At 41.5% G+C, this 27116-nt stretch overlaps 2 protein-coding genes across 5 annotated transcripts; both read right to left on the bottom strand.

The window, feature by feature from the left end:
- Positions 1–2331: 2331 nt before the first annotated feature.
- Positions 2332–11639, bottom strand: LOC135496688 (ATP-dependent DNA/RNA helicase DHX36-like). The gene is made up of 18 exons (XM_064786155.1): positions 11555–11639; positions 10912–11075; positions 10336–10512; positions 9821–9903; positions 9430–9504; positions 8913–9079; positions 8538–8619; positions 8102–8191; positions 7362–7679; positions 7049–7192; positions 6529–6646; positions 6294–6395; positions 5753–5926; positions 4923–5093; positions 4419–4603; positions 4037–4160; positions 3572–3730; positions 2332–3224 (listed from the first exon to the last, which is right to left on the bottom strand). Exons 1-18 carry the CDS (start codon positions 11571–11573, stop codon positions 3051–3053), a joined length of 2526 nt encoding a protein of 841 aa, XP_064642225.1. The 5' UTR covers positions 11574–11639; the 3' UTR covers positions 2332–3050.
- A 496-nt stretch (positions 11640–12135) lies between these two features.
- On the bottom strand, positions 12136–26728 carry LOC135497121 (ATP-dependent DNA/RNA helicase DHX36-like). Of its 4 annotated transcripts, none has more exons than XM_064786850.1 (19): positions 26708–26728; positions 24429–25250; positions 23960–24108; positions 22766–22936; positions 22363–22445; positions 21594–21668; positions 21141–21307; positions 20546–20627; positions 19802–19885; positions 18763–19095; positions 18054–18197; positions 17588–17705; positions 16943–17041; positions 16435–16608; positions 15604–15768; positions 14969–15159; positions 14306–14435; positions 13601–13684; positions 12136–13268 (listed from the first exon to the last, which is right to left on the bottom strand). In XM_064786850.1, the coding sequence occupies exons 2-19, from the start codon at positions 25243–25245 to the stop codon at positions 13134–13136; spliced, it is 3201 nt and encodes a 1066-aa protein (XP_064642920.1). In that variant the 5' UTR covers positions 25246–25250; positions 26708–26728; the 3' UTR covers positions 12136–13133. The 4 variants fall into 4 exon arrangements, with proteins under 4 accessions (XP_064642920.1, XP_064642921.1, XP_064642919.1 ...); XM_064786851.1 differs by lacking the exon at positions 26708–26728 and adding an exon at positions 25702–25835; XM_064786849.1 differs by lacking the exon at positions 26708–26728 and adding an exon at positions 25722–25835.
- Positions 26729–27116: the final 388 nt, after the last annotated feature.

Here is a 27116-nt window from a genome sequence, read left to right as displayed (position 1 = left end):
AATGCCCGGGAAACAAAGTATTCTATTATGCGCTTCAATCTCTGAGCTATTGACGGTCAGGGTCTCTATAGAACCATATTGCAGAATACAATAGGGCCGGACACTTTTTCCAGGGGGGCATTTGTTGCTGTTACACCGGCCTACAATCGGCAAGAAAACGTGGTGACATCGGCTGTTGAGTATCACCTCTTTCTATCCGTCAAGAGCAACAATCCATTAAAAATCAAAATAATTTACATGGGTATTTGAGGGGCTGACGCTGGGGATAAAAAAACGGCCGATGCCCAGGTTGATTTGCCGAAAGATTGTGCACCCTTCCGACTCCCACTCCCATTTCTTATTCGTAGATATTCCACCTGTATCTTTACAATGATATTTGGCCTCGTGCAATTAAAGACATAAATAAGTTATCAGAGTCATCACCATGACTCAGTCAACATATTGTCACAACCTAGCTCACACATCAGTTGGCCGTAAACCTTTGTTTCTTAGCAGCCGCACAACGCCGGCCGGCGCTATCAAAAGCGGCCGCAAATGGTTTTTCTCATGTTCGGATTTACGTATGTGTCGTGTGATAACCCAACCATTCGATCAGAGCAACAACTTCTTTTCTTTCCCCTGTGGTTAGTGACTTTCTGTACCCAAAACTAGGCACACCGCCACGACACCAGTAGTACAGTAAACACGAAAAATGGTCTTTCTCCCGTATGAATATCCACAGACGCGCACGAGGCTTAGTTTGTGATGTTGTCGTTCGTTGGCGGTTTCGTGAAGACCAGTGGACAATTGTTTTTGACTGTTGGTACATGCTGGCAAGGACAGCATCGCTTAGTCTATCCTGTGACCTGTTGTCCGACTCATAAACCGATAGCTCATATGACACACCATCTTGGCCCTCAGTGCATTGGCATTGCTCAGCTTCCAGACAACGCGCGACGGCGGAGGCTTATACGGAGGCAATACCGCTGGAACTTCAGTATAAGGACACACTGAGCTTACGATGACCTCCCCCCCAGCGAGAGCGCTGCTATTCTTTATGACAGTTTTCCATTTGCTGCCACCACACAGGTAGAGTTACACGCAACTCAGACGGTGACAGGTGGAAAAATGAATGGTGCTCCCGGCCATCAATTTTTTTTTCAAGTGATGACAACTGCAATCTTGTTCCATACTGACTGGAGAAAACATGGCATCCCCTTCCCAAATTGTATCCCTCGCCTTGAGACACACCTGTCTCTAATGTGGTTTGGGACAAATTCTTCCCAGAGGCAATGGTCATCATGTCTGATCGAGGCAGTTGTCTACAGGAAGAATCTTTTCAAATCGCATGAGAAACAAGTTTCTCAAGGAGAGGGGTATAAATTGGGAAGGGAATGCCGTGTTTACTGGGGAAGATTGTCCTTCAGTCTGTTTGGGAAGATGTCAGCAGGAAGAATCGTCTCAAATCATATGAGAGACGAGTTTCTCAAGGTGATAGGTACAATTTGGGAAGGGGATGGTGCGTTTCCTTGAGAAGATTGTCCTTCATTCTATTTGGGAAGTTGTCTGCAGGAAGAATCTTCCCAAATCATATGAGAGATAAGTTTCTCAAGGTGATAGGTACAATATGGTAAGGGGATGCCATGTTTCCTAGAGGCTTCTCTCTTCGAAGAATCTGTCCCCAAATGACATGGACTGCTGTCACAAGGCAATGGGTAAAGTTCGGTAATGGGAGACAGACCATCTTTCCTTAAGCAATTGTCAGTATGTCTGTTAGAGATTGTAATATCTTAGAAAGATTTGCCTGTAGGAAAAATCTCCCCAAATCACATGAGAGACAGGTTTCTCAAGGTGATAGGTACAATTTGGTAAGGGGATGCCATGTTTCCTGGAGGCTTCTCTCTTCAAAAAATCTGTCCCCAAATGACATAGGCTGCTGTCACAAGGCAATGGGTAAAGTTCGGTAATGGGAGACAGACCATCTTTCCTTAAGCAATTGTCAGTATGTCTGTTAGAGATTGTAATATCTGAGAAAGATTTGCCTGTAGGAAAAATCTCCCCAAATCACATGAGAGACAGGTTCCTCAAGGTGATGGGTACAATTTGGCAAGGGGATGCCATGTTTCTTAGAGGCTTGTCTCTTTAAAGAATCTGTCCCCAAATGACATAGACTGCTATCTAAAGGCAATGGGTACAGTTCGGGTGGGAGACCATGTTCCCTGGAGGCGATTGTCCATATGTCTGTTAGAGACAATCGTCTCTGAGCATGATTCCAGCTAGGAAGAGACGGATGAAACCACTACTGTCGGAGGGACATGAAGGGCTACTGCAAATGAAGAAAAGATCTGAGAGTACATTCCATTTCCATTTTATTGCATTAGACAGTTGGAAGGATATAATTAGCATACATACACACATAATACAAAAATGTACATTAGACAAACACACATGAGACAACTTCAAACTCCCTTGTTTTTGCAGAACGAATACTTGTTACAAAATTATTTATCCCTCCTGAAGACTGATTGAGCCAATTTGCTATGATGGAACCTAATGTGTTTCTAAAAGGCCTGTTGACAATTGAGAGGGCCTGCTGATAATCATTTCATTGAGAAAACAATACAAAATGTATTACCACTTCTCCTCATACATACAATTAAGTAAATAAATATCACAGTGGGTTTGGATACAATTATTTACACTCTCTTTATGATACACCATCCGTTTATACACTTTATAGTCCATTCATTGGGACTCTAGTTGGAGCTTCCAAACCGAACTACAGGACTATACGGTTAAGGATTGTCAGTTAAAGCCTAATGGTCATTTTGGGGGTCACTCAGATGGGCCATTTTGATTCAGGGTATTTCTCATTCATACCTTGCACCTGAGGAGGTGGACACAATTACAGTTTAACAATAAGAAGATTTCGCTACAAATGGTAGAGAAATAAACCGTACAGAGCAGAAAATGTCTGAATCAATGCACTTTTGTGACGTCATCAGATATCCATCTATCAAGGTAGGATCAGGATTTGGATCCCAGTCCGACATAAACTGACTCATTTTGCACTAATACATCCCAGCCCCGTCTGCCTCGTCACCAACAGCCACTGAGACATCTTCCGTAATAAAGCGAAGGACTTTCTTCATGACTTGACCCTCCTCCTCCATCTCACTCCAATCTGTTGGCCCGGGGTTGTTGAACTTCTTCCCGAGAACACTCCAGAGCGCTTGGCGGAGGTTCTGGAAATAGATAAGAAGGGTCTCATTGGTTTATCTCGACCAGGTTGAGTACCTGCACTGCTGTTGTCCTTCTTCTTTATGGTCAGTTAAGGTTGTCATAAAAGTTTGCAATATTTCTTTTGTTTAAGGAATTGATATTGAACTGGAGGTATTGGTTGTCTCACCAAAACTGCAAGGGTGCATGGAGATGAAATGTAGGCCAGGCGAAGCCCATGTTTTGGCCAACATTTTAGCTCCATCTGAGAACTCTGAAAATGTGAAGTACCAGCTTGTGATTTGATTATGAAATTAACCCCACCCAGTCCAAATCGGCTCAGGGTTGTTGTCACCCTCATGTGATAACTCACCTGTAATTCCAAGGCTTTCTCTACAGTCGTTTCAAACTGGGTCCAATTATCGACCGCCATATTGATATTTTCGTCTTTGGTGCGACTCTTGATCTGTAGATCTCTTCCAAAGAATATCAGCGGGTTAAGCGAGATACCGGTGGAGTCAAAAATGAAGATCTGAAATCGCAAAGGATGAAAATCGAACATCATTTCAGCAAGCTCAACGGACACCTAGCCAAAATGGTGCAAGTGAGAGTTGATTAAGCCCTTTCACTGCAGCAGCCATTAAATTTGTATTTTAGAGGGCATGACGTGCTATGCTCGTCACCCGCACGTTATGGGACCATGTACATGACATGCTATGCAGGTTTACCAGTTGATATTTGTGCAATCTCGGCAACAACATTTGCAAAAAGATTATAAAGTCATCTCTATGCAAAAAAAAACTCGAAAAGAACTCAAAATCCCACTGAAAATACGAACCTTAGAAGTTTTCATCATCTCGAAATAAACTATGAAAGGTTCTGGAATTGGCTGGTCACAATTAACAGACTTTTTAGCCAATTTAACTTCTTCTCCATATGTTATGACTTTATAGTAATGCGCCCTGAAACAGATAGGAACTAGAATTACTTTATTAGAGCAAAGAGTACAGTGGAACCTTCCTTAGCGGACACCTCTCTTTAAGCTATTAAGGACACCCTCTCTATTTAGGACCGTGTGTTGGTCCCAAATTGGTTGTTCTCATTCAATTTGACTGACCTCTCTCATCAGGACTTCTCCCTATTAAGGACAGTACAGGTCAATCCCGAGGGTGTCCTTGATAGGGAGGTTCTACTGTAGTAAGATATCCAACAGAACATACCCTAATGCCTCAACCCTCCTCTGAGTGTTTATTAACCCCACATTTGGGTACAAGCCAACACAGAGGACAGCTCGTAGAAGATTCTCGTTCTCCATGTTGACATTTGCGTCTTCGTCTTCTGCTGAATTAATGAAGCCTTGTTCAACCAGAATGTCTGCAAACTGGGTCCGCCGTTTCTTCAGCTCCTGTGAAGGGAAATGAGGCTTCATAAAACCACGGAAAATACCAGAGTTGCGTAACGCTTATATGGTGCATGAAGAAGTTGAAAATACTGCGCTCAGTCGCACCTGATACCCCTTGGACAAAGACTTAGTTGAGGTCCCAAATTTGTTTTTTCTATTCAATTTAACCTCTTTAAACAGGACATATATAAATCTATTGCACTTGTCAGTGCCGAAGATATCCTTAATAGAGAGGTTCTATTCTAATTCATTAAAGTATAACTCACTGCAGGTTGATAAATTAGAGGTCATAGATCTTCCGAGGACACTCTAAGAACCTCACCTTCAAGATGTTCGGCGAAAGAAAGAATTCCTTGCAGAAATCCTTTGAATTTCCATGCCGCTTGGCTTCACACCATCCGTTATACGCGTTGATAAACATCAGGTGGTCACTGTGGGTTCCTCGGGCTAGAATTCGCTTCTTTTTGTCAGCTTCAAGTCTCTGATCTTCCGCCTTTTAAAGGGACAATATAGGTATTGAGAAACTATGATGTAACATGCCATAGCCAGGCAGGTAAAAGTTAGGTTTTTAAGTCGCCACGTCGCCCTAAAAAATCTGCCAACCTGGTACGCAGGATCTGTTCCGAAGCATTGCTAATGCTCCTATGTACTGAATAAAACATCACTGTCCTGGATTACTTCACTAGCATGTGTATTGAGAGCTAGCAATACTGATACATAGCTGGCCTCTTTTCGCCGGAATTCTGGTCATTTGTGTCTTTTTGGGATAGCATTCCATCCGTGTTGAGGGGTGGAATCAGTTAGCAAGGCGTAAACAAGGCATTGTATATGTGACCCACCACGACAAAATGAGTCGCATGTCGCACAGAAGATGAGCCTTAAATGACACCAGGAAATAATAGAAGAAATTGATGTACTCATATTTCACAAAAGGCAGACAACAGTGAAATGAACAACCAGTCCGTCTCAACCTGTCAAGCTCGGAGCGACATGCGACTCATTTTGTCATGGTGGGTCATATATATTTTAATGCTTTTGAAGGCCATTTCGGCCGTGAGAACGTGATATGAATTTGGTGCAGCAGCGGCTCCCTGAGTGGGACCTCACAAACAACTGAGTCCCATGATTTCCAGCAGGTGCATCCTGACTTACCTTTGGCATGTAACATGGCGACTTATAGTCAATACATGCTGCCACTGTAAGGATCGGATCAAGACAACAGAACACTGCTGCAAATACGATCATCTTGCTTATCTGCGGGTTGACAGGCATTTGAGCCAATTGAGTGCCCAGAGGGGTGAGCTTTTCGTCACCTTCAAAAGCATTCTGAAAGGTTGAGAATTTTTAATGTTAGTTTCGGTTGTGTGAGTTTAATAACGCTGGGACCAGAGTCCAGTATAAGATGATGATTTTACTGTGGGTGTGCTCGAAACGAACAGGGACGTCCCCCAATTCAATACACAAGGGTTCATCCTAAAGCTTAGTGAACACAAGGGTAGGATCAAGGGACACAGCAGACTGGGCGCAGAACCAATGTCGAGGAAAACTGTGGGGAACATAGCATGAACTCGAAATGACAAGCCACTTCATCTCGGCCACAGGACTGTAGCTAATAGTTGAGGCAGGTTGAACACAGCAGAAGAAGAAGTAGAACAGATGGAGGAACGAAGAGAATGCGGTACAGATAACTTACCAATTGGAAGAGGAGCTCGATAGACTTCTCAACTGTGCTGCGTGGAGGTGCCTTCATTGCATTGTCTAGGAATGGGATGATCTTGTCGTCGGGCCTCAATAACTGAAATATTACAAAAATGTTCAATTTACTATTTGATAAAGGTAAATGCAACCATTTGCAGAAATGATGGAAGCAAAATCTAACAAGTGTGTTTTTGCCAACATATGAGGCCGTGAATAAGGGGGTCCACTACCTTTATCTGTAAGCACAATTCCTCCAATCGGATTCGCAGGATCTCTGGCTCATGGTACTCTTTGAGTCGTTTATGCTCAAAACTCGTAAACAGGTAGTAGCAAACACCAGGCCTTAGTCTGAAATCCATGAAAGGAAATAATGAAATGAACTAGTGTAGGCCATCAGCCAAATCCCAACTGTTGTATTCATGACAACATTTTGGGGGCAACGTGACATACTCTTATGATGAATTAGATGATAACATCACAAAATTATTAAGTTCTCACAAGAATAGTTGCATATGTTAACCGGAATTACTGACTTTGATCACAAGATGCATTGCCAAGTGCAATTATATAAGTTCATCACATCACTCCTAGGTGGCTGAACCAAGTGGCAAGCAGGGGTACTATCCTCATGCACCAAATCCCATGCCCAAGTTGTCCCTTTAAGATATATGTATGCAAAGCCCCCTTTAAGATACATGTAAAAACATGGCATTAAATTATGTTATCATGTACTAATTTTACATTTCCTACCTTCCTGCCCGCCCCTTTCTCTGCCGGCAGTTAGCGAGGCAGTTCGGTACCGTCCTCAACTCGGAGAGATTCCGTCGAACTTCATACATTTTCAAGTTCACTTTGCCACAGTCAATGACGTACACAATATCATCTATTGTAAGACTGAAATTAAATCATAAATTCATAATTGGTACTTATTTACGCACTCAGAAATTTTCTAATTCAATCTTTTGAAAAAATGTCCTCTAATGAAAATAAAGTCCTTCAATGAAAATAAATTTCTCTAATGATAAAACGTCCTCTAAGCTTCCATGAAATTCTCACGTTATACCTGGTTTCTGCCACGTTGGTCGCAATGACAACTTTCCGCACTCCCTCCGCTGGACATTCAAAGGCCTTCTGGAGATCCTCAGTGGACATCAATCCACTATGCATAAGGTGAAAAACAAAACAATCCGATTTGAACAGCTGTTCTTTCATCATCATGTCCTGGAGCTCAGCCATTGGACCCCAACCGGGCATAAAGACGAGGATCGCGCCATCGCCCTGCGTCTGGGAGATGTATCTGATGAGTTCCTTGACGAGATGAAGAGCGATATCGTTGCTACTTGAAAGCTCATCGACAATCCTTTTTGTCGTATCAGAATATCTGGAACGGTAAGATTCTTGGCGTCAAAATCAGCCTGGACGCAAGAAAAATACTAACGAAAAGGATGATATAAGGAACAACTCAATAGAATGATAGCTTAAAAATGCATGTTTTCTTTCTTTGTCATTGAGAGTGGGTGGCAAGTCATAGTTCAGTCCTTCACAGTCGCAATGTGGACAGGCTGAAATGATTCAACTCTAATTTCTCCACCACTGCGCTCTGTTTGAAGCCCGGCAGGGAACGACCCGGCCAGAGGATCAAAATGACAAGTAGGAACCATCGGGGACTGAGGAAGAGACATCCTCTTGCAAACAGGGCCTACGACATGACCCCTCCTTACAGGAGGGTTTTGAACCCATGACCTCCTCAGTCAAAGGTTCGGCAATAAAGCTGTGACACACCGCAACAGATCTAGCACTTACTTGACTGGGTCGAGACTGTGTAGCCAAGCTTCAAATGCCCGCCGTTCAGGTTTGCGTGGGGCAGGTCTATATTCTGTACGATGGTTGTAGCTGGAAGCAAGAATCAATTGATAATAGTACAACTAAAACAAGAGGCCAAAGGGCTCAGCTGAAATACATAAATAAAAAACTCCAGGCCGCATGATAGACAGCAGCTGACAATACACTGTCCAGGTAGCAATTTTTGACAACATCCAAAACAGTTACAAGATAACTTTATTTCTAATCACCGGTAGTACTTGTATATTCATTCAGCCTATACTTTTTATTTGGCTCGTGGCTTTCCTGGCACTTGGATCTTAGAGTCTTGGCTCTGGCTTGGGCTCTCATGGCTCATGGCTCATGATGGCTCTTGGCTCTCAGATTAGGGTATCCCTAGGCTATATAAGTAACCTACCTGATCATCTCCACCACATCCTCCAAGTTGTATTCCTGGACAGGGTAGATTCTCCCAGGTATCTCCAACATAGGACAGTTATCTGAAAAAAGAGGAAAGAAGGGTGTTTGGAAGGCTGTGTCGTGTGAAATTGAAATGACCAATTTAAGACCAAAGCAGTACGTGTCCTTAGTAGAGAGGGTCTCCTTAGCAGAGAGGTATCAGCTAAGATAGGTTTCACTGCACTACTTTTGGTAATGTGGTAGATTTTCTAGAGTGTTTACACTAGAAATTGGTGGTTTCGCTTCGAATTGACCTCTCTAATCAGGAGACCTCTCTATCAAGTACTTGTCAGTCCCAAGGGGGTTCTTAATAGAGAGGTACTACTGTACTCACTGTAATACTGAGAAAATAGTTCTGCTCTCAGTGTTGCGCTCATTAAGATGAGTTTCATGTTCTCTCGGTGCGGTAGAATTTCCTTCATGATAATCAGCAGCAGTTCAGAGTTGATATCACGCTCGTGAATTTCGTCTAGAATGAGGTGAGACACCCTGTCCAGGTACCTGAAAAGATGATTATAGAAGTATTGTTAAGTGGGGTGATAGTGGTCCTGGGGTGAAATTGCCCCGCCTCCCAGATTATATTACTCAGGTTATACTATGATCATTTTAGGCCTCTGAGTAATCTTTTAACACCTTATTGAACAGTGATTCATTTGAAATAGAAAATTTACCTTGTATGATTCAAGCTGTAGGTTGAAAAATGTATGGGGCCGCTTTACCCCACTTTGGGCCAATGTCAGCCTCTTACAGTATACTTTGAATTTCTATTACTTTTCAACTGACCTGTCAATTGCTGGAGGGGTTTTGCTTGTGGCAATTTCTCTGTGGTGGGGTCCACCGTATCAACTTACTTGTCAGATTCTAGTCTTTTTAGCATGATTCCAGTTGTACAGAACAGGATGGACCCATTCTCTCTGGGTTTTTCACTGCAATAAACAACTAAATTAGGATAAAAAGGTTAAGTTCAGTTAACGTGATATACAAAAAAATATCAATTTTAAATATATTTCATGTTCAGAGCAAGGACACTATTAGCTCTATAAACAATATTGGGCAGTTGTAATGTAAGAAGGAGGAAACTGACGACCCTGGAGGGAACATAGTACGCTGTCAAAGAGAGTCTCCCTCTATATCACATGAGCATGCCAGGACCGACCGAGAATCGGACCTGTGACCTCAGACGGGACAGGTGCTTACGTTTCAACTACGCCACTCCGACAGACAAAATCTGATAATACTCACGCCTCAAGCCTTATTTGGTATCCAACACTGCTGTTATCTCCACCACATCTTTCTGCTCTTTCCTCAGCAACGCGGTGCGCTAACTGAAACAGATAATGAAATCGAGTCGCTTACCAACTACTAAAGGGCCTCTAAAGTATTCTTCATATTGTTCTGGCCAACCCAAAGGTACTTAGTTGAATTTGGGAATGTGACCAGATCACATTCACCTAACGATCCTTGAGGGTAGGCCGCACCAATGCTGCAGAGTAATACTCTGTTTCACATATCTAGACTTCTCTTTGTTTGGTTTGACTGTTCCGCATACAGACCTTCTGCAACCCTGTCGTTCCCGCTATTAGCCAATATTCTACCCCTGACTTAGAAACAGAGTATAGTTCTTTCAAGATGTCGACTAAAGCCGGTCAACTAAAGACACTATCTGCCCAGGGCTATGAATGATACAATTGGGGATGGACTCGCTTTACTTGTGTGCCTCATGGCGTCAGATACTGATACCCTATCTCAATACTCACATTTATGGTGCTAATCCGTCTCGGCTGGGTACACACAATACGGCAGTGTGACCCCATACCATTCATGATGTAATCATCAAGGATAAACTGAGGCACCTGAGTACTTTTCCCACAGCCCGTCTCCCCGCTGATCACCACAACCTGGTTCTTCCTGGCTGCTATCGTGCCACAGATGAGCTGGAATAAGGATGGGGGAGCACAATTTACACCAAAGCCCAAATCATAGCAATTTTCCTTTTTTTAACATTGAGTTGCGAGCCGAGATCAAATAGGATATTATCAGCTCTATAAATGTAATGTACATGAAAGTAGGAGGAAACCGGACACCCAAGAGGAAACCAACCCTGTTGAAGAGAGTCATCATAAGTGTACTATCTTTTACATCTGGTAACAGTCACAGTTTTGTATATAAATTATTTAGGGAAATCAAATGAGGGGCACCAATCCCCCCAAATAGGGGGTACCAATCACCCCAAAAGGGGCACCAATCCCCGTAACTAGGGGCAGCAATACCCCCCCCCCCCAAAGAAATCATAGAAATCAAAACAGGCAATGAGCTGACCAAGCAGAATTTACCTTTGCATTATCATAAACTGGTAGTTTTTTTCTAATTTCCTGCATTTTCTGGTAATGTTCATTGTTTTGTTTCTCTTCCAACTCGCGTCTGAATCGGTCGTCTTTGTCTTCAGTTGGCGGCGGGGGCGAGGCATTCAAATTTAATCTTCGCATTGTTTCTTGAACTGAAAAAGTGAATCGGACGTGACCATGGCAGCAACATTAGGAAAATCGCACCCGTTCCTGTAGGGCTAAAATAAGAGGCAAGATTGACCTTTGTACAAGTCGAATGAAGGCTATACCAGTCTGCATTAGACTGAAATGGTTTTGTTTCCCCTAATTTGAGATTAAGGTTTGACCAATAATGACCATGAAAACCTATGGCAATTACAACGCCTTCGAAACGAAGTGATTGCCCATTTAACACTTAAAACCTGGGAGGCTGTTCTTGGGCAAACAAAACAACAAACTCCCACCCTTGAAATTGGCATTCACTTCATTTTGAAGGAGCTCTAATTGCTTCAGAATTTCAAGTTCTAGCCCAAATGGTGGTGCCTGTGCACAGTGCCTATAGATTATCAATAGTTGCCCACCGGCCAAAGCACTTTAATGAAAAAGTGCTTAAAAATATGTAAATTGCAATTAAGTGCCTCAAAGTACTTACCATGTCGTCGCTGAGCCATCTTTTTCCTCTTTGTATCTAGAAATGTTACAACATAAAGCTTTTGAAATCAAGAGCAGAACCAAATCACAGAATGATTTCTTGGAAATGGGGGATTCCCCATGTTTGAATAAATTATGCTAATGAGGCCACCATTCATAGGGTGCACCGTATACAAAATGCTCTAGCGCAGTTATCATGCATACAAATTTGCTGAAACTTGGTATGGATAGTATTTTCATGTCGAGACAATTGTTGCCATTGTTGAATTTTGCCGTTGTGGAGACAGCTATACAATTACAGTAGAACCTCTCTATTAAGGACAGCCCAGTGGTGTCCTTAATAGAGAAGTGTCATGATTAGGGAGGTCAAAATGAATGGAAACGACCAATTTGGGACCAAAACTGTTGTCCTTGATAGAGAGGTGGTCCATAATAGAGAGGTGTCCACTGAGGGAGGTTCCACTCAGGCTGTAGTCTGTGAGGAAATATTTATTGGCTCTTTCCCTCAGGTGTTTTTATTCACCCAAAGCTTCACAATCTTGAAGAAAAGATTAGTTAAAAAACACTACTTTACAGTAATTATAACACTGATTTATTTGAAGATGTTAAAGGGGGACTATAGGCAGGAGCAGAGGGGCTTATTTGGCTATCTTCAGGTGACTAATATACACAGTGAGGGCCCTGGGTCACGTCTGATTTAGCACTAAATGTATTCCTCGTACAAGCGAGAATCATTTCGACGTCCTGTGCGATGTGAGAGACTCCTAATGGTGACTTTGTGTAACTTTATATTGCCTGCCTAGCTGCTGCCTATATTGTCCCTTTAAAATGTTGAAAAACACCATTTCTACATGAACTACGTGACTACAAGTGTATAGGAAATCATATGAGAACTACAGTCCAAATCACAATTGACATCCATCTTTCCTGCTTCGCGTAAGTAACTTGTAATCTATGTGCCAGTGACGGACCAGTGACGCACCAGTGGCAGGCTTATCTCTCAATAGTTCGCGCAGCGCGTCAATGGCGACATTATAGACGTGATGAAAATGGACAGTACTTTTCAAAGTGAGACCACACACTACTTAAATCCACACTTTACAGTAAACATTCGCCAATACCTTTACAGTAACACATTCACATTAGCACATTCACAGTAATATGTCATAGTAAAAAAAAAAATGCTACAACTCATTAACAGTAATACCTTAACAGTAATACCTTAACAGTAAGACCTTTACAGTAATACATTTACAGTAATACCTTTACAGTAATACCTTTACAGTAAGACTTAAGGAATCTAATTTAATACTTGCTAACACTAGATCGGAAGAAAATGGATAAAAATTATGGTTTTAAAATATGCTACAACTACTCCTTAACAGTAAGACCTTTACAGTAATACTGGTACAATAATACCAGTACAGTAATGCCTTTACAGTAATACTGGTGAGACCAACAGCAAAGATAAAATGTTGGATCCTAAAAATCAACACTCCATGGCAGAGACATTATAAATTCAAATCCATGCTTTGACCTAAGTATAGTCCAAGTCAAAGTTCGTTTCCAAGATTCTTTGGTTATTGTCCATCATTTTTGAAGTAATCGACAACATATTCCATGACCTTTCCTTCTGTATGTTTTTGCGACCAATTAGTGGGGGCCGGATTCTCAAATTTCTTTCTTAGAACCTTGGAAAAATCTTTACAGATATCCTGAAAATAGACCACAGTATTTATTATTCCTACTTTAGACCAACATACCATAGAACCTCTCTCTTAATGACACCCTCAGGACTGACAAGTGCTGTCCTCAATAGAGGGGTGTCCTGGCTAGAGAGGTCTAACTGAATGAAAACAATCTATTTGAGACCAAAACTAGTGTCCTTGATAAAGAGGTTGTCCGTAATAGAATGGCAATGTTGAAATCTTTATTTAGTATGTACATGTATTTACGCAATTGGAAATTTTCAAATTCAATTGCAAATTTTCAAATTTTTAAAAACAGCATGGGCCTTTAAAAGCAATCAATTCTGTGTACAACATACCTTATGACCATAATGCCCTTCCCTATTTTTTCGAAAGAAGTGCCATGGTACTGAGGAGATTGCTGTGACGTCATGAATGTACACCTAGGGAAGAAAGAGTTTTGATTGGTGAAAATTGCGAGTTGCAAAAACACATTTACACCAACCCTCTTACTACTGTTAACCCTGGAAATTTTCGTGACACTTGAATGAGGAAAATTTGCTCGAAAAATCGTGAAAATGAAACACTTGCAAAAATTTCAGGGTTTACAGTAGAGGAACACCTTTTCCCTTCACTCTCGACTCAATATTTTAGAAGAAGACAGGACTTTTGGCCGGGGCCAAAGTAGTGGAGAATCAATCGCTGAAGATCTGCAGCAAACAGCTGATTTTGCTACGACTTGAGGATATGACATTGTTGCTACGACTTGAGGATATGACATTGTTGCTACGACTTGAGGATATGACATTGTTGCTACGACTTGAGGATATGACCTTGTTGCTACGACTTGAGGATATGACATTGTTGCTATGACTTGAGGATATGACATTGTTGCTACGACTTGAGGATATGACATTGTATGATGGTTACGTAAATCTGACTGCAAATTACTTCCTAACTGAATGGTTTCTTCCAAGCCCCCTCCCCACACACACACGCACACACTCCAGTGTCTTCATTGTATTTCACTGAGATATGCCCACCAGGCTCACCACTCAACTCACCTTAGTAGTCTCCAATTTCAGGTAGTACACAACATAACCATAATTTTCATAGATTGGTTTCTGGAAGTTGACCGATTTCGGGTGGATATATACTTTCTCATCTTGGGATCTGATATAATAATCATATTGGCTGAAATAAGAATAAAACAACAATTTAAGAGATGGCCAACAAAAATACAGAATTCTGTCAAAGGCTTACCTGTTCAGATATACTAGTGCCCCCCCCCCCCCCCACACACGCACACACACACAAAAAGAAAATCACCAGCTCACAAATTCTCATGTTGTAGGGACCGTCGGTGACGTCACGTACCTCCACATTTTGTCCGTCCCCAGGTCCACTACCCGGGAACCAGGCACTGCCTGCCACTACTCCACATTTAAAGAGGTACGCCATTCGTAATTACTGATGGTCCACGCAAATTGAAATACAGTTATTCCCAATGCTGTAGTGCAGTTATTATGCATGCAAATTTGCTGAAATTTGCTGAAACTTGGTAACTATAGTATTTGTACATGTATATCTGTCTTCAAAACGGCAATGCCGACATTTATAATGAGTTTGTATTTACACAATTGGAAATTTTCAAATTCAAATACAACTTTCCAATTTTTAACAAACAAGTACATGTAGGCCTTTAAAGTCAACATTATTAGACTCACCCAGTGTGTTCATTGACTTTATCCACAACAATTGGTCCGATATTCGGATGAAGACTAGCAGAAAGAACGGCCCTGACAACATTTAACTCATCACTATTCCTGTTGGCATCATGATCGGAAGGAGACTTGCTTCCAATAAATCCAAGTTTGAAAAGACTTTCTGCCAATTGCTGGCGTTTTTTGTTCACTTGCTGCAAAAGAACAACTAAGATATACTGTGGAACCTTCCTCAGCGGACACCTCTCTATTAAGGACAGCATTTGTCAATCCCGAAGGTGTCCTTGATAGAGAGGTTCTACTGTATATCTTGTCATCAACTAACATGGCATGCAGTGTTTTTTTTCATCTCTCTTGCAATAAATTGTAGAATGCAAGTGGACATCAACATAGTTAGTTACCAAACGACTCCGTGGTGTACAGTCCTAATCACAACTGACATCCCTTAAATCACCACTGATGCGTAACCCAGCACGTAGGTCACGCTTAATATACATGAAACATAGAGCGATAAGCGTGTCACTGACATGCAACTCGCACATACATTGCACATAACTGACACGAAGCCGAAGGGATGTCAATTGGGACTTGGACTGTAACTGGCAGTTTTTCGTGCCTGTACTCTGCCTTTAACTCACCCACATAGAATAATTGGAGATGAAGTTATCTTGACAATATTCCTTTTTTTCCTTATTTCTCCCCGCATTGACCCATCCATTATAACCATTGACCCACATGAGATGATCGCTGCTAGTGCCGTCTGCCATGATAAGCCTTTGGGCATCAGCTTCACTTCTCTTGTCCTGTAGAACATAAAATGTAGGTTCTCATATGTGACCCACCACGACAAAATGAGTCGCATGGCGCTCCGAGCTTGACAGGTTGAGACAGACTGGTTGTTCATTTCACTGTTGTCTGCCTTTTGTGAAATCTGAGAACATCAATTTCTTCTATTATTTCCTGGTGTGATTTTAGGCTCATCTTCTGTGCGACATGCGACTCATTCTGTCGTGGTGGGTCACATATAGCGCTTAATACTGCAAAACTGTACAGTCTCATTCCCCAAGCCTAATCCAGAAACCAAGGGGTGCATAAAGTGCACTTCTTCGGCCATTTTAGGTCAGTTGAAAGTACCGAGTGGCCCTGGGCAATCAAAATCAAGATTCAAATCACAAAACAGCCTCTTTTCCACAGGACTGCACTTTCGTCGATTGATGACCTTTTTTTGGGCCATGATCCGGGATTGTAAATGCATTTTGTGGAATATTTTTCATACCAGACCAAGTTTAAAGTGTGCATACTACAATCACTTGGAGACCACCAATATTTCGAAAATCATCACCGCGGTTGGCAAAAGTTTGAACAATATTTCCAGATTGTGAATCTGGCTATGCATCCGCATGACTAAATAAGTATTCCTTGGGTACAGCTTGGTTACCTTAGTTATAGAAAACTTTCCGGTAACTTACTAATGGGGCAACAAAGGGCGCCTTGTCTTCAAAGCAGGCTGCAATGGTCAAGATGGGGTCCAGGCAGCAGAATAACGCTCCATAGATCAACAGCTTGCCGATACGCACATCGACTGGGAGGCTTCCCAGATGGACGCCAAGGGGGGTCAACTCCTCGTCTTCATCTAAAGCATCCTAAAAGAAATGAAAACTTTTGATGAGGGCGTACGCCATTTGTTAAAAATTTGAAATTTAATATTGAATTTTTTTAAATTGTGTAAAGCAAGGACATCCTTGAGACTGACAAGTTCATCCTTGATTGAGAGGTGTCCTGACTAAAATGAGGTAAAATTCAATGGGAACAACCATTTTGGGCCCAAAACTGGTGTCCTCAAAAGAGAGGGTGTCTGTAATAGAGAGGCGTCTGCTGAGGAAGGTTCCATTGAACTATATTCCAATACCAAGTTACGGTAGGACCAGGCCTCTGGGGAGAGGTAAGGAAGGCTAAAAAGGGCTAACAGTTTCTTACCAATTGCTTAAGAAACTCAATAGATCTGAGTATAGATTCTTTAGAAGGTCTATCCATTGCTCTCTTGAACAATGACATGATACTACTTCGTCCCAACAACTGAAAAGAAGCACAAACATAAATAGTATAAGTAAGAGAAACTTTGATAGCTCTATTGGTAAAGAGGTGAACCGGTAATCCAAGGTTCTCTGGTTCAATCTCAAGGCAACTTGATTTTTGTGTATATTTCATTCAGTGTTTAGAAAGGGTCATCCTAAACAGCCACCAGCTTGTTCAACGTTTAAAGTCATCAGAATAAAATTGGAATGTCATGAATGAAATAAGCAGGCCATTCCCTGAAAATTTCATAGCATTCAAGTGTTAAGATTTTAAAGGGGTTGTCTAAAATTACAATCGTCAACCACCCCAGTGTTGGCCATCTTGCAAGGATTCGACTTGGAGGAGATTGATTAAAAGTCTTCCCAAGTTACTGGTCACTTGTGATTCTAGGCAACAACATCCGTATCTTGCACCCAAATTCCCAAAGTATATACTGAAACCTGAATCGTAGTGGCACACAAAAACGGTGGAAAAAATCACCTCTATACAGGGCAAACACTGAGGAAGAAGAATACTGAATTCTGTATGTTCTTTCCTAACTCTCACCTTAATTCTAATACACGCATCTTCGAGTCTTGATCGAAGGATCTCTGGCTTGTGATACTGAACAAGCTTCTTCTCCTGGTGTGCAGTGTACATATGGTAACACTCCCCCGCGCAAACCCTGCAAACCAAAGCAAAATGAACCAATATCTGACAATAGCCTCTTGTGGACTCCACACCTCCGGCAAAAAATCGGTCAATGTTATGACACCAATAATGACAACAATCACACAACTGACCGCAGAAGTTGGAACCAATTTTCTTTAAATTGGCACACAGTTCATAATCACTGCTGGTCCATGAAAATAGCAATGCAGTTCTACACAATGCTGCAATGCATTTATCATGATGTTTATAGTATTTGTATATCAGTCTACAAAACTGCCTTATCAGTACAATTCAAAATGTTCAAATTCAAATGCAAATTTCAATCTTTTTGCAAACGGTGTAGGCCTTAAAATGTCATTACCTGCCAGCCCTGCCCCTCCTCTGAGTAGAGTTGGCCTTGCTGCTTGACACTGTTTGCAAAGAACACATATTCTTTCTCGGGTCAAAATAGGAGAGTTTGGATTTTCCGCTGTCGATGACATACACCACATCTTCTATGGTGATGCTGAAATATTCGTGAAAAAAATAGATTACAGTAGAACCTCTCTATCAAGGACTACCTTGAGACTGACAAGTGCTGTCCTTAATAGAGAGGTGTCCTGATTAGAGAGGTCAAATTGAATGGAAACACCCACTTTGGACCAAAACTAGTGTCCTTAACAGAGAGGTGTCCGCAAAGAAAGGTTCTACTGTACATGTTAATATCTAGATGCAGGGGACAAACTCTCAATCGCTATCTGTGTTCAGGTTGACCCTTTCATTATGTCGTGCACAGCACGTCATGCCACATCACCCATAGTGTGGATGACTTGCATAGCACGTCATGCCAATATATACCAACAACTTTTCAATAACACACGAACGCAATCAGAAAACATCAGTTTGATCCGGTGAAACAGATGGTGATATTTGCCCGTTCAGATCAAGAATAGGCCACGGTAAAGCACTGCTCACTAGATTGTAGTCAAGGTGCCATTGCCATCAGTCACTTGCTGGCATATTCTTGGCAGCAGTGTTTTGATTTAGACTTCAAAATCTCCTTTAAGAGAGATGAAACTAACACTACTCACCCAGTTTCGGCAACATTTGTAGAAATGATAATTTTACGGACCCCTTCTTCGGGACGCACCATGACCAAGTCCTGTTCTTCTCTAGGCATCATCGAGCCATGGAGTTGAAGAATCAGAAAAGCATCCGATCGGAAGAGTTGCCGTGACATCAACGTATCGTAGAGTTTTGAGATGTCGTCCCATCCCGGCATAAAGACAAGGATCGCCCCTTTCTCGCTGTTTTCTCTGTCCTTTTCGGTCGCGATGTATCGAATTACCGCAGCCATAAGATCACAATCAATGTGATTACAGTTGAATGAGTTCAATAACACATCTTTAGTGGAGCGAGCATACCTTAAAATGGAATGAGACTATTTTGAGGGGGTGCGCAGTCAAAATCCTCACTCAGGAAAATAAAACTGCAGTTATAAACAATGCTGTAGTTCAGTTATTATGCATGCAATTTCGATGAAACTTGGTATGTATAGTATTTGTATATCTATCAGCACAATTAACGTACAGTACTGTTGAAATTCATATTCAGTACGTATTGGAACTGGAAATTTTCAAATTCAATTACAAATTTTTAATTTTTCACAAACGGGGTCGGCCTTTGACAGTTGAAAGATTCAAAAGGGCCTGTCAGACTTTGAGCAGAAAATGTGCTTGAACAATGGCACATCCTCATGATATGTGACCCATCACAGCAAAACCAGGCGCATGTCGCTCTGAGCTTGACAGGTTGAGACGGACTGTCTGTTCATTTCTCTATTGTTTGCCTTTTGTGAAATATGAGCACATCAATTACTTCCATTATCTCCTGGTGTCATTTAGGCTCATCTTCTGTGCGACAAGCGCCTGGTTTTGCTGTGACGGGTCACATATAAGTTCATGACATGATTGAGGTATAATACATATATTTTCTCAATTTCTGGTTTTGCAGATTACAGAAGAACTCTTTTAGTTTTTCTTTTCTAAAGATATTACTTTGCTCTTTTTATTGCCTTTATTTTAAGGCTTGAATCATGGAATGGTTCCAAAGTTCTTGTAATGGACTTACTTGTCTGGAAGTCTCCTCACCCAACGCTCAAAATCAAAGAACTCTCTTGATCGAGGCTTAGGCCAAGTTTTCTTGGGTTTATATCTGTAAAGAGATACAAATAGAAAAAGGTGTCTTTACAAAATATCTTTTATTAGGCCAAATTCTTCATTTTGTGTATTCTAGCATGACATTTTAATAAGTTTAAATAAATTTTAGTAAGTTGTAACATCCTGGAAGTTTGACATGTTCGATGTATAAAACTTAGTTAAAGGGGTCATGCTGTTTGTAATTAATGGCGGTCCAGAAAGTAGAAATGCAGTGATACACAATGCCGTAGTGCAGTTATCATGAATATGAATTTGCTGAAACTTTGTATTTATAGTATTTATACATCTGTATACTCAACGGCAATGCTGACATTTATATTGAGTAGGTGTTATGCAACTGGAAATTTTAAAATTCAATTATAAATTTCAAATGTTTAAAGAATGGCTTTTAACCCTTAAAACGTCGAATTTCCCAGGATTTCTCAGAAGGGGGTGCATGTCTTCATCCCCAGACGAACTGTCTCCACGAGGGCCCCCATCAATAGCCCCATCACTATGCAAACGACTGCAGAAGATCATTTACGAAGTATTGGAATAAGACGGATTCCCTTGGAGCCGTTGTCTGTTGGGCTGCAATCGTCTGCGCGCGAAATTTAAAAACTGCGCCTAAAAGCGCGGTTGGCTGTTTGAGGGTTGAGAGGATTAAAACACATACTTGGTTAACTCAATAGCATCCTCGAGAAAGAACTTCTTCACCGGAAATGTCCGACCAGGGATTTCAAGCGTCGGGCAATGACCTTAATGGAAAATAAAATTATTATTAAAAACATTTATAGCGCTTAACGTTGTTAAAACTTCTAAGCGCTTTACAATTTATAATAAAACAATAAAACATTAATACATGATATAATAAAAGTCATTACTAAAGAAAACGTGCAAGTGGGATTTTAAAAAAAAAAGGATTCAAAAGAATTTCTTAAAAATATGAGTTTTTAGTGCAGTTTTAAAACGACCCAGGGTACTCTGGCCACGAACACTATTTGGAAGCTCATTCCATAGCCTTGGTCCCACCACTGCGAATGCAGAGGAGCCTATCACCCGGTTTGTGCGGACTTCCTTACAATGTCAGTCAAGGCACTTCCTTTTATAATAGATTCATCCTTTTATAGGTGCATAATTTAATTATCGCAGAAGGCCCCAGACCCTGCTTAGTCCATCCCGAGGTTAGAGCCTTTTACTAAATGTCGTCAATGTACCCCATCATTTCGGGCTGCAGTAGTGAAGTGGTTAAGTGTCTAAAGCATACTAACCACAATATCTTGAGAAACGCTGTGCATTCATTGTTGCACTCATGAGGATTAGCTTCAAGTTGGGTCGTTTTGGAAGAATATATTTCACGATAGTCAGCAGGAAATCAGTGTCAAGATCGCGCTCATGAACTTCATCGAGGACAATATGGGAGACGTCTTTCAGTAGACTGAATCAGAAGAAGGAATGGTATTACAGCAGGGGAAGACATGTCCTCATGACAGAGATCAAATTCAATGGAAACGACAAATTTGGGACCAAATGCCGTGTCCTTGAGGTGTCAGCTTAGGGAGATTCTACTATAGCTAAAAAATGCAGTGAAAAATAGGCAAATGTCAATTACATGTAAAGCTCACAAGGCAAAATCTTACGGAATCACTCTGTAGATGAATTTTATATTGCTTAATAAAGTTGACCATGGCAAAATGAATCTTATCTGAATCGACTAAACTTACGGATTCGACTCCAGAATTTTGAGGACAATTCCAGTAGTACAGAACAGAATGGATCCAGTTTTTCTTGGTCTTTCACTGAAAAACAGACAAATGGTATTAAAGGAACAACTTAGGCATGGGTTTTGCCTGGCCAGGAGGATAATACCCCGGCTTGCCACTATGAGCCGCCACTTGCAGTGTCACACTAATACTGATCTCTGGTAATGATATATCTGCAAGTGTTGCGAGGCAGTTTTGGATATGACTTGTGAATTTCAGGCAGGCACTGTTCCAGTGCATTGTTTCTTTCAGTTCAATGATTTTTCGATTATCCTGTTTGGAGAAGTCATGAAAGCCTCATTCAAAGAAATTAAAAAACCCGGGAAAACTAATTCCAAGAAACCCATGCCAATCGACCTGCAGACAAACTTAAAGGGAACTGAAACCGCCAAGCCAGTTCGTATGACCTCGTTTTCATTTCCCGCATATCGGGTGATCAGAACGAGGCATGAATGAAACATGGCGCCTAGCTGTCAATCATTGAGTGACGTCACTACTATGGAATTTACTACGAAAACTCATGAATGAAAGATCGCATGACTCACATGATTCTCACATGATTCTCAATGATAACAAATTGAACTGCGCATGCTCGGGCACTGGGGGCGGAGCTACAAATCTGAACTCGAATAGGAAGTTGGAAGTTTGACTTTCTCGGCCGGTGAAAGTCGAAAAGTTGAATAAATCGCTCGGCGGTTCCAGTTCCCTTTAAGGCAAAGTTAAAACTTACGCCTCGAGGCCAATCTGGTATCCAACACTGCTTTCATTTCCACCAGCAACTTCCGCCCTTTCGTCAGCAACGCGCTGGGCAACCTGCAGTAGAGTAAAAGTAAACAAGGAGTTACAGGCATTACTGCCGGAGTAAAAGCTGCCATTTTGTTATACAGATATCAGGATATCGAATAGAGGCCAGATCTGCTAATGAGGCATAGTTCAGAATTCCTTTGTTTCTCTGTATTCTTTGGGACACAAACATACATACACTATACCAATCCTGATGGCCAACAGTGGTTCAGGCGTAGGCCTCGTAAATAGGACGTCCTGAAGTTTCAGCCCTGTTGGTAGCACTTTTTGATGCGCCCACTAAGAGGTGTCCACTAAGGGAGGGGCTCAGAATCTGTTGAGATACTTACAGACACGGCACTTATCCTCCTGGGCTGGGTGCAGATGATATGACACTGCGACCCCTGACCTTTCCTGATAAATTCATCCAAGATAAACTGTGGCACTTGGGTAGTTTTTCCGCATCCTGTTTCCCCACTTATCACGGTCACTTGATTGGCGGCAACGGTCTCACAAATACGCTGAAGAAAAAAAAAGACATGGATGTGATGTCAGTTACGTCATAAAAAAAGCAATGATAATATTGAGGTTTTATATAGCGCTTTTCACTGTATTATCTATTGTCTCAAAGCGCTTTACAATCACGAATATTATTACCCAACCTATCCAGAAACCTTTGTGGAGAACCAAGGGCAGCCACACTCTAGCGCACGCAAGGACATTTCAGGCCAGTTGACAGTTACGAAGTGGCACTGGCCAGGTATCGAACCAGTGACCTCCCGATCACAAGGCCGACGCTCAACCGTTGTGTCACCGCACTTCAGGATCAAGACATCACTTGAACACGTGCTCTCATTATTTACACAAGGTACTTGTGCCGTTGCAAAAATGGCATTTATTCCGTTTATTTTTTATCCGAATTCAAAAAAACAAGTGTTGAGGTGAGAGATAATTTCCTTTGCAAGCCAAACATATCTGTACTTTTGTATCCTTACATTATTCAAGGGCTTCAAATCTCAATCATATGCTCAGCAATCTGCGCTCACTGTTCTTACTGGATTTCACCTTTCTCAGCTATAAGCAATGAGCCTAGAAAGGAGAAAGCCAGGAAGAACAGATAGCCCCGATTGCTGCGCTGACAATCAGTGCAGCCTCCATTGAAATAAGTTGGGGAGGAGGGCCAGTGTCATGCCCTCCGGCCAAAGATCTAGTCTTTTGGCTAATAATAAATTAATAATAATAATAAATTATTATTTGTAAAGCGCCTGTATCACTTGATACAAATGTTCACCGGCGCTGGTGAGCTCTATTGAAAAGGAGGGTCTTGAGTTCTTTGCGAAAGGTTGAGACATCCGATGTAGCTCTCAGGGTGGGGGAAAGAGAGTTCCACAGTTGAGGTGCTAAAGTGGCGAATGCTCGACCTCCAAATGTTTTCAATCTATATTTTGGGTTACAAAGCTCAAAACCCATCAAAGGCAATCACACCACCATTAAGGACTGCATGATCATTGATTGTGGCGCTTGCTCAAGGAGAGTATTCGTACCTCTGTGTAACTATGAGCAGGCAAATTCCTCCGAACCTCCTGCATCTTTTGGAAAGAATCATCAGTTTGTTTCTCCTGGAATTCCTGCTGATATTTTCTATCGAGGTTTGGCTGACGTCTCAGGCAATCATCAACAGTCTCCCCGTCATCTATAAAAGGATTATCGGATGAACAAGTTTTTGCAAGTAACGATTTGAATACAGCAGAACCTTTCTATTAAGGACACCCTTAGGACTGAAGACTGCTGTCCTTAATAGAGAGTTGTCCTGATCAGAGATGTCAAATTGAATGGAAACAACCAATTTGATTCTTCATTCTGGTACTGTGGCCACTAATGCAAGCAATGACCTTTTGTTGTGTCAATCTTTCTTCCTTGCCCAAGATAAAATCACAAAGTTAATTACATCAATCGGTGTCCAATTGTAGTAGCACACAACAAACGCTCATAGGGACATTAATATCAATTTACCTGATGAATCATCGGAGATGTCTGACCATTCGTCATCAGACTCAGACTCTTCATCACTGATATCAGATTCCTCTGAATCTGCAGGCTGATAGCGCCGAAATCCGAATCCCGGTCCTTCCCCTTGTTGCTGTCTTCTCTGATAACCGGTATCCTCATCACTCTCTTCATCATAGCCACCAGTGGGCCGGGTGAAATTCCTAAATCCCCCAAATGATTGGCTGGAACCACCAGCTTGGGCACCCTTGGGTCTGCTGGAACCACCATTGGGTCTGCTGGAACCACCAGCTTGGGCACCATTGGGTCTGCTGGAACCACCAGCTTGGGCACCATTGGGTCTGCTGGAACCACCAGGTTGGGCACCATTGGGTCTGCTGGAACCACCAGCTTGGGTACCATTGGGTCTGCTGGAACCACCATTGGGTCTGCTGGAACCACCAGGTTGGGCACCATTGGGTCTGCTGGAACCACCAGCTTGGGTACCATTGGGTCTGCTGGAACCACCAGCTTGGGTACCATTGGGTCTGCTGGAACCACCAGCTTGGGTACCATTGGGTCTGCTAGAACCACCAGCTTGGGCACGATTTGGTCGGCTGGAACTGCCTGGTGGTCTACTTGAACTACCAGCTTCGGATTTACCCCTTTTCTTCTGTTCCATTAAAGCATCGTACGCAGCACGAAGCTGTTGGAACTTTTCCGTGGCACTGCTTGACTTGTTTTTGTCTGGATGCCATTTTTTCGCCAGTTTTCTGAAAGCTTTCTTGATCTCTTCTACTGAGGCTCCTTGGTTGAGCCCAAGCGTTTTGTAATGATCTGTCATGATGTCTGTAATGAAATCATTTACAGTTGTCATTCAAGGCCAGTGCTGATTGTTGAAAATAAGATATTTGTAATCGAATCTGAAAATTCCAATAACGTCAATTTGTGCTGAATATGAATTCAAATATTGCCATTGTGTAGACAGATATTCAAACACTATCCATACCAAGTTTCAGCAAGGTTGGATGCATGATAACTGCACAAGGCATTGTTAATAACTAAATTTCTATTTTGCTGACCCACGAAAAAATACAAAACGCATACCCCTTAATAATTTGAATTTTTTTTATGAATATTCAGCACACACAATTTAACAGGACCACAGGGCGAGTTTCAAAAAGTGAATTCTGCCAGAGGTGAAAGGTTTCACACACATACAACCTGCTGTTGGAGATTAATCCCCAGTTTCTTGATGCGACCTGTAACAGTGTATACGAGAACATGAATTTTGCAATACCAGATGGGGAAACTCCTCACATGTTTTTTACTGGCAACACCATCAGGAACCCCGTTGAATAGAATGCCAACGGATATTGCAACACTTAATTGATTTCTGCTCCAGATGGGGAAATACCAAAAAATACCAAAAAATATACGGAGGCTTCGAAGACATCTACAGCTTCATAACAATGGGCCCGAACTTCCTAACTACAAGAGACAAAAAATATATATTTTGCCATTCAACAATTACACTAAAATAGATTTAAAACGTCTTGTCTCGATGAAAAGAGTTGTTGGGTCAGCAGAAATCAATTAAGTGTTGCAATATCCGTTGGCATTCTATTCAACGGGGTTCCTGATGGGGTTGCCAGTCAAAAACATGTGAGGGATTTCCCCATCTGGTATTGCAAAATTCATGTTCTCATTAAGCTTTCCTTGAATCCGCTTCAAAGCACAATCAGACCCCTTACCAAAATGGTCAATTTGATTTAAAGGTCAATGTCATTGGTGTTCATTGTATTTTCTTGTGGCCCAGGTGAAAAGAAATAAACAATGCTGTAGCGCAGTTATTATTATGCATACAAATTCGCTGAAACTCGGCATTTATAGTATTTGCATACCGGGCTACACAACGGCATTGCTGAAATTTATATTCAGTCCATATCACACATACAATTGGAAGTTTTGAAATTTCAGTTCAATTATCAAATTTATTGAAGAGAGTAGGCCCTTACAATACAAATGAAAGTACATGTAGGCCTAATACATAAAACAGAAGATTGGGAAAGGAAATAGATTTCATCACAATCTGAATAAAATCAATTCAATGAATCACACTAGCACTTTCATTTTGATTCTTGATTCTAAATTGAAAGTTTCAGAATCAAATGCGTCCATTCCCAAATCAGCTAACTATAATATGGAATTTTCCAACTTAAAAATATTAATATCATATCTACATATATTTCCCCCCTGAAATATTCATTTCCAACAAGAAGCTAAAAATTCAGAAAAAATCCTACCTTGTGACAGTAATCCTCCCATCCTAGTGTCTCGAAAATAAATATGTCCCAGCTTTTATAGGAATAATACCTGGTTGCAAACGAAACACACAAACTTCGGATTCACTGAAACTGGACTGTATTGTTAACAAGAACCAACTGTGAAAGAGAAAAACCCCAGGTCAAGTTTCCAGACGGTCATGCCCCACCCCTTTACTAAGGACATCACATCCCCACCCCTTTACTAAGGACATCACATTTTATGTTTTTCAAGTCGTCATCGTTTCTGGGCAATTATTGGCCATACTTGACCTTTGACATCTTCCAAAAACAATACGTTGTAACCTGCCTTAGCGAACACCTCTCTAATAAGGACACCCTCTCTATCAAGGACACTAGTTTTTGTCCCAAGTTGGTAGTTTTCATTCAA

Source organism: Lineus longissimus, chromosome 12, assembly GCF_910592395.1.
Source record: "Lineus longissimus chromosome 12, tnLinLong1.2, whole genome shotgun sequence".
In the NCBI taxonomy this organism is placed as follows: domain Eukaryota; kingdom Metazoa; phylum Nemertea; class Pilidiophora; order Heteronemertea; family Lineidae; genus Lineus; species Lineus longissimus.
The sequence above is the reverse complement of the archived record's forward strand: the minus strand, read 5'-3'. Positions and strand labels throughout refer to the sequence as shown.

Bases quoted from the DNA above. Each gene is read 5' to 3' on its own strand.
- LOC135497121 (XM_064786850.1), bottom strand. From the start codon at position 25,245: ATGACAGATCATTACAAAACGCTTGGGCTCAACCAAGGAGCCTCAGTA. The intron at 17,706-18,053 runs GTAATGACATTT...TTTGGTTTGCAG, and splicing joins AGGAGGGGCAGGGCTGGCAG to GGTTTGCGCGGGGGAGTGTT. The intron at 13,685-14,305 runs GTGAGTTGAGTG...TTTCTTCCCTAG, and splicing joins TGAAATTGGAGACTACTAAG to GTGTACATTCATGACGTCAC.
- LOC135496688 (XM_064786155.1), bottom strand. The intron at 7,193-7,361 runs GTATAACGTGAG...ATTTAATTTCAG, and splicing joins ACCAACGTGGCAGAAACCAG to TCTTACAATAGATGATATTG. The intron at 3,225-3,571 runs GTGAGTTATCAC...ATCTATTTCCAG, and splicing joins AGAAAGCCTTGGAATTACAG to AACCTCCGCCAAGCGCTCTG.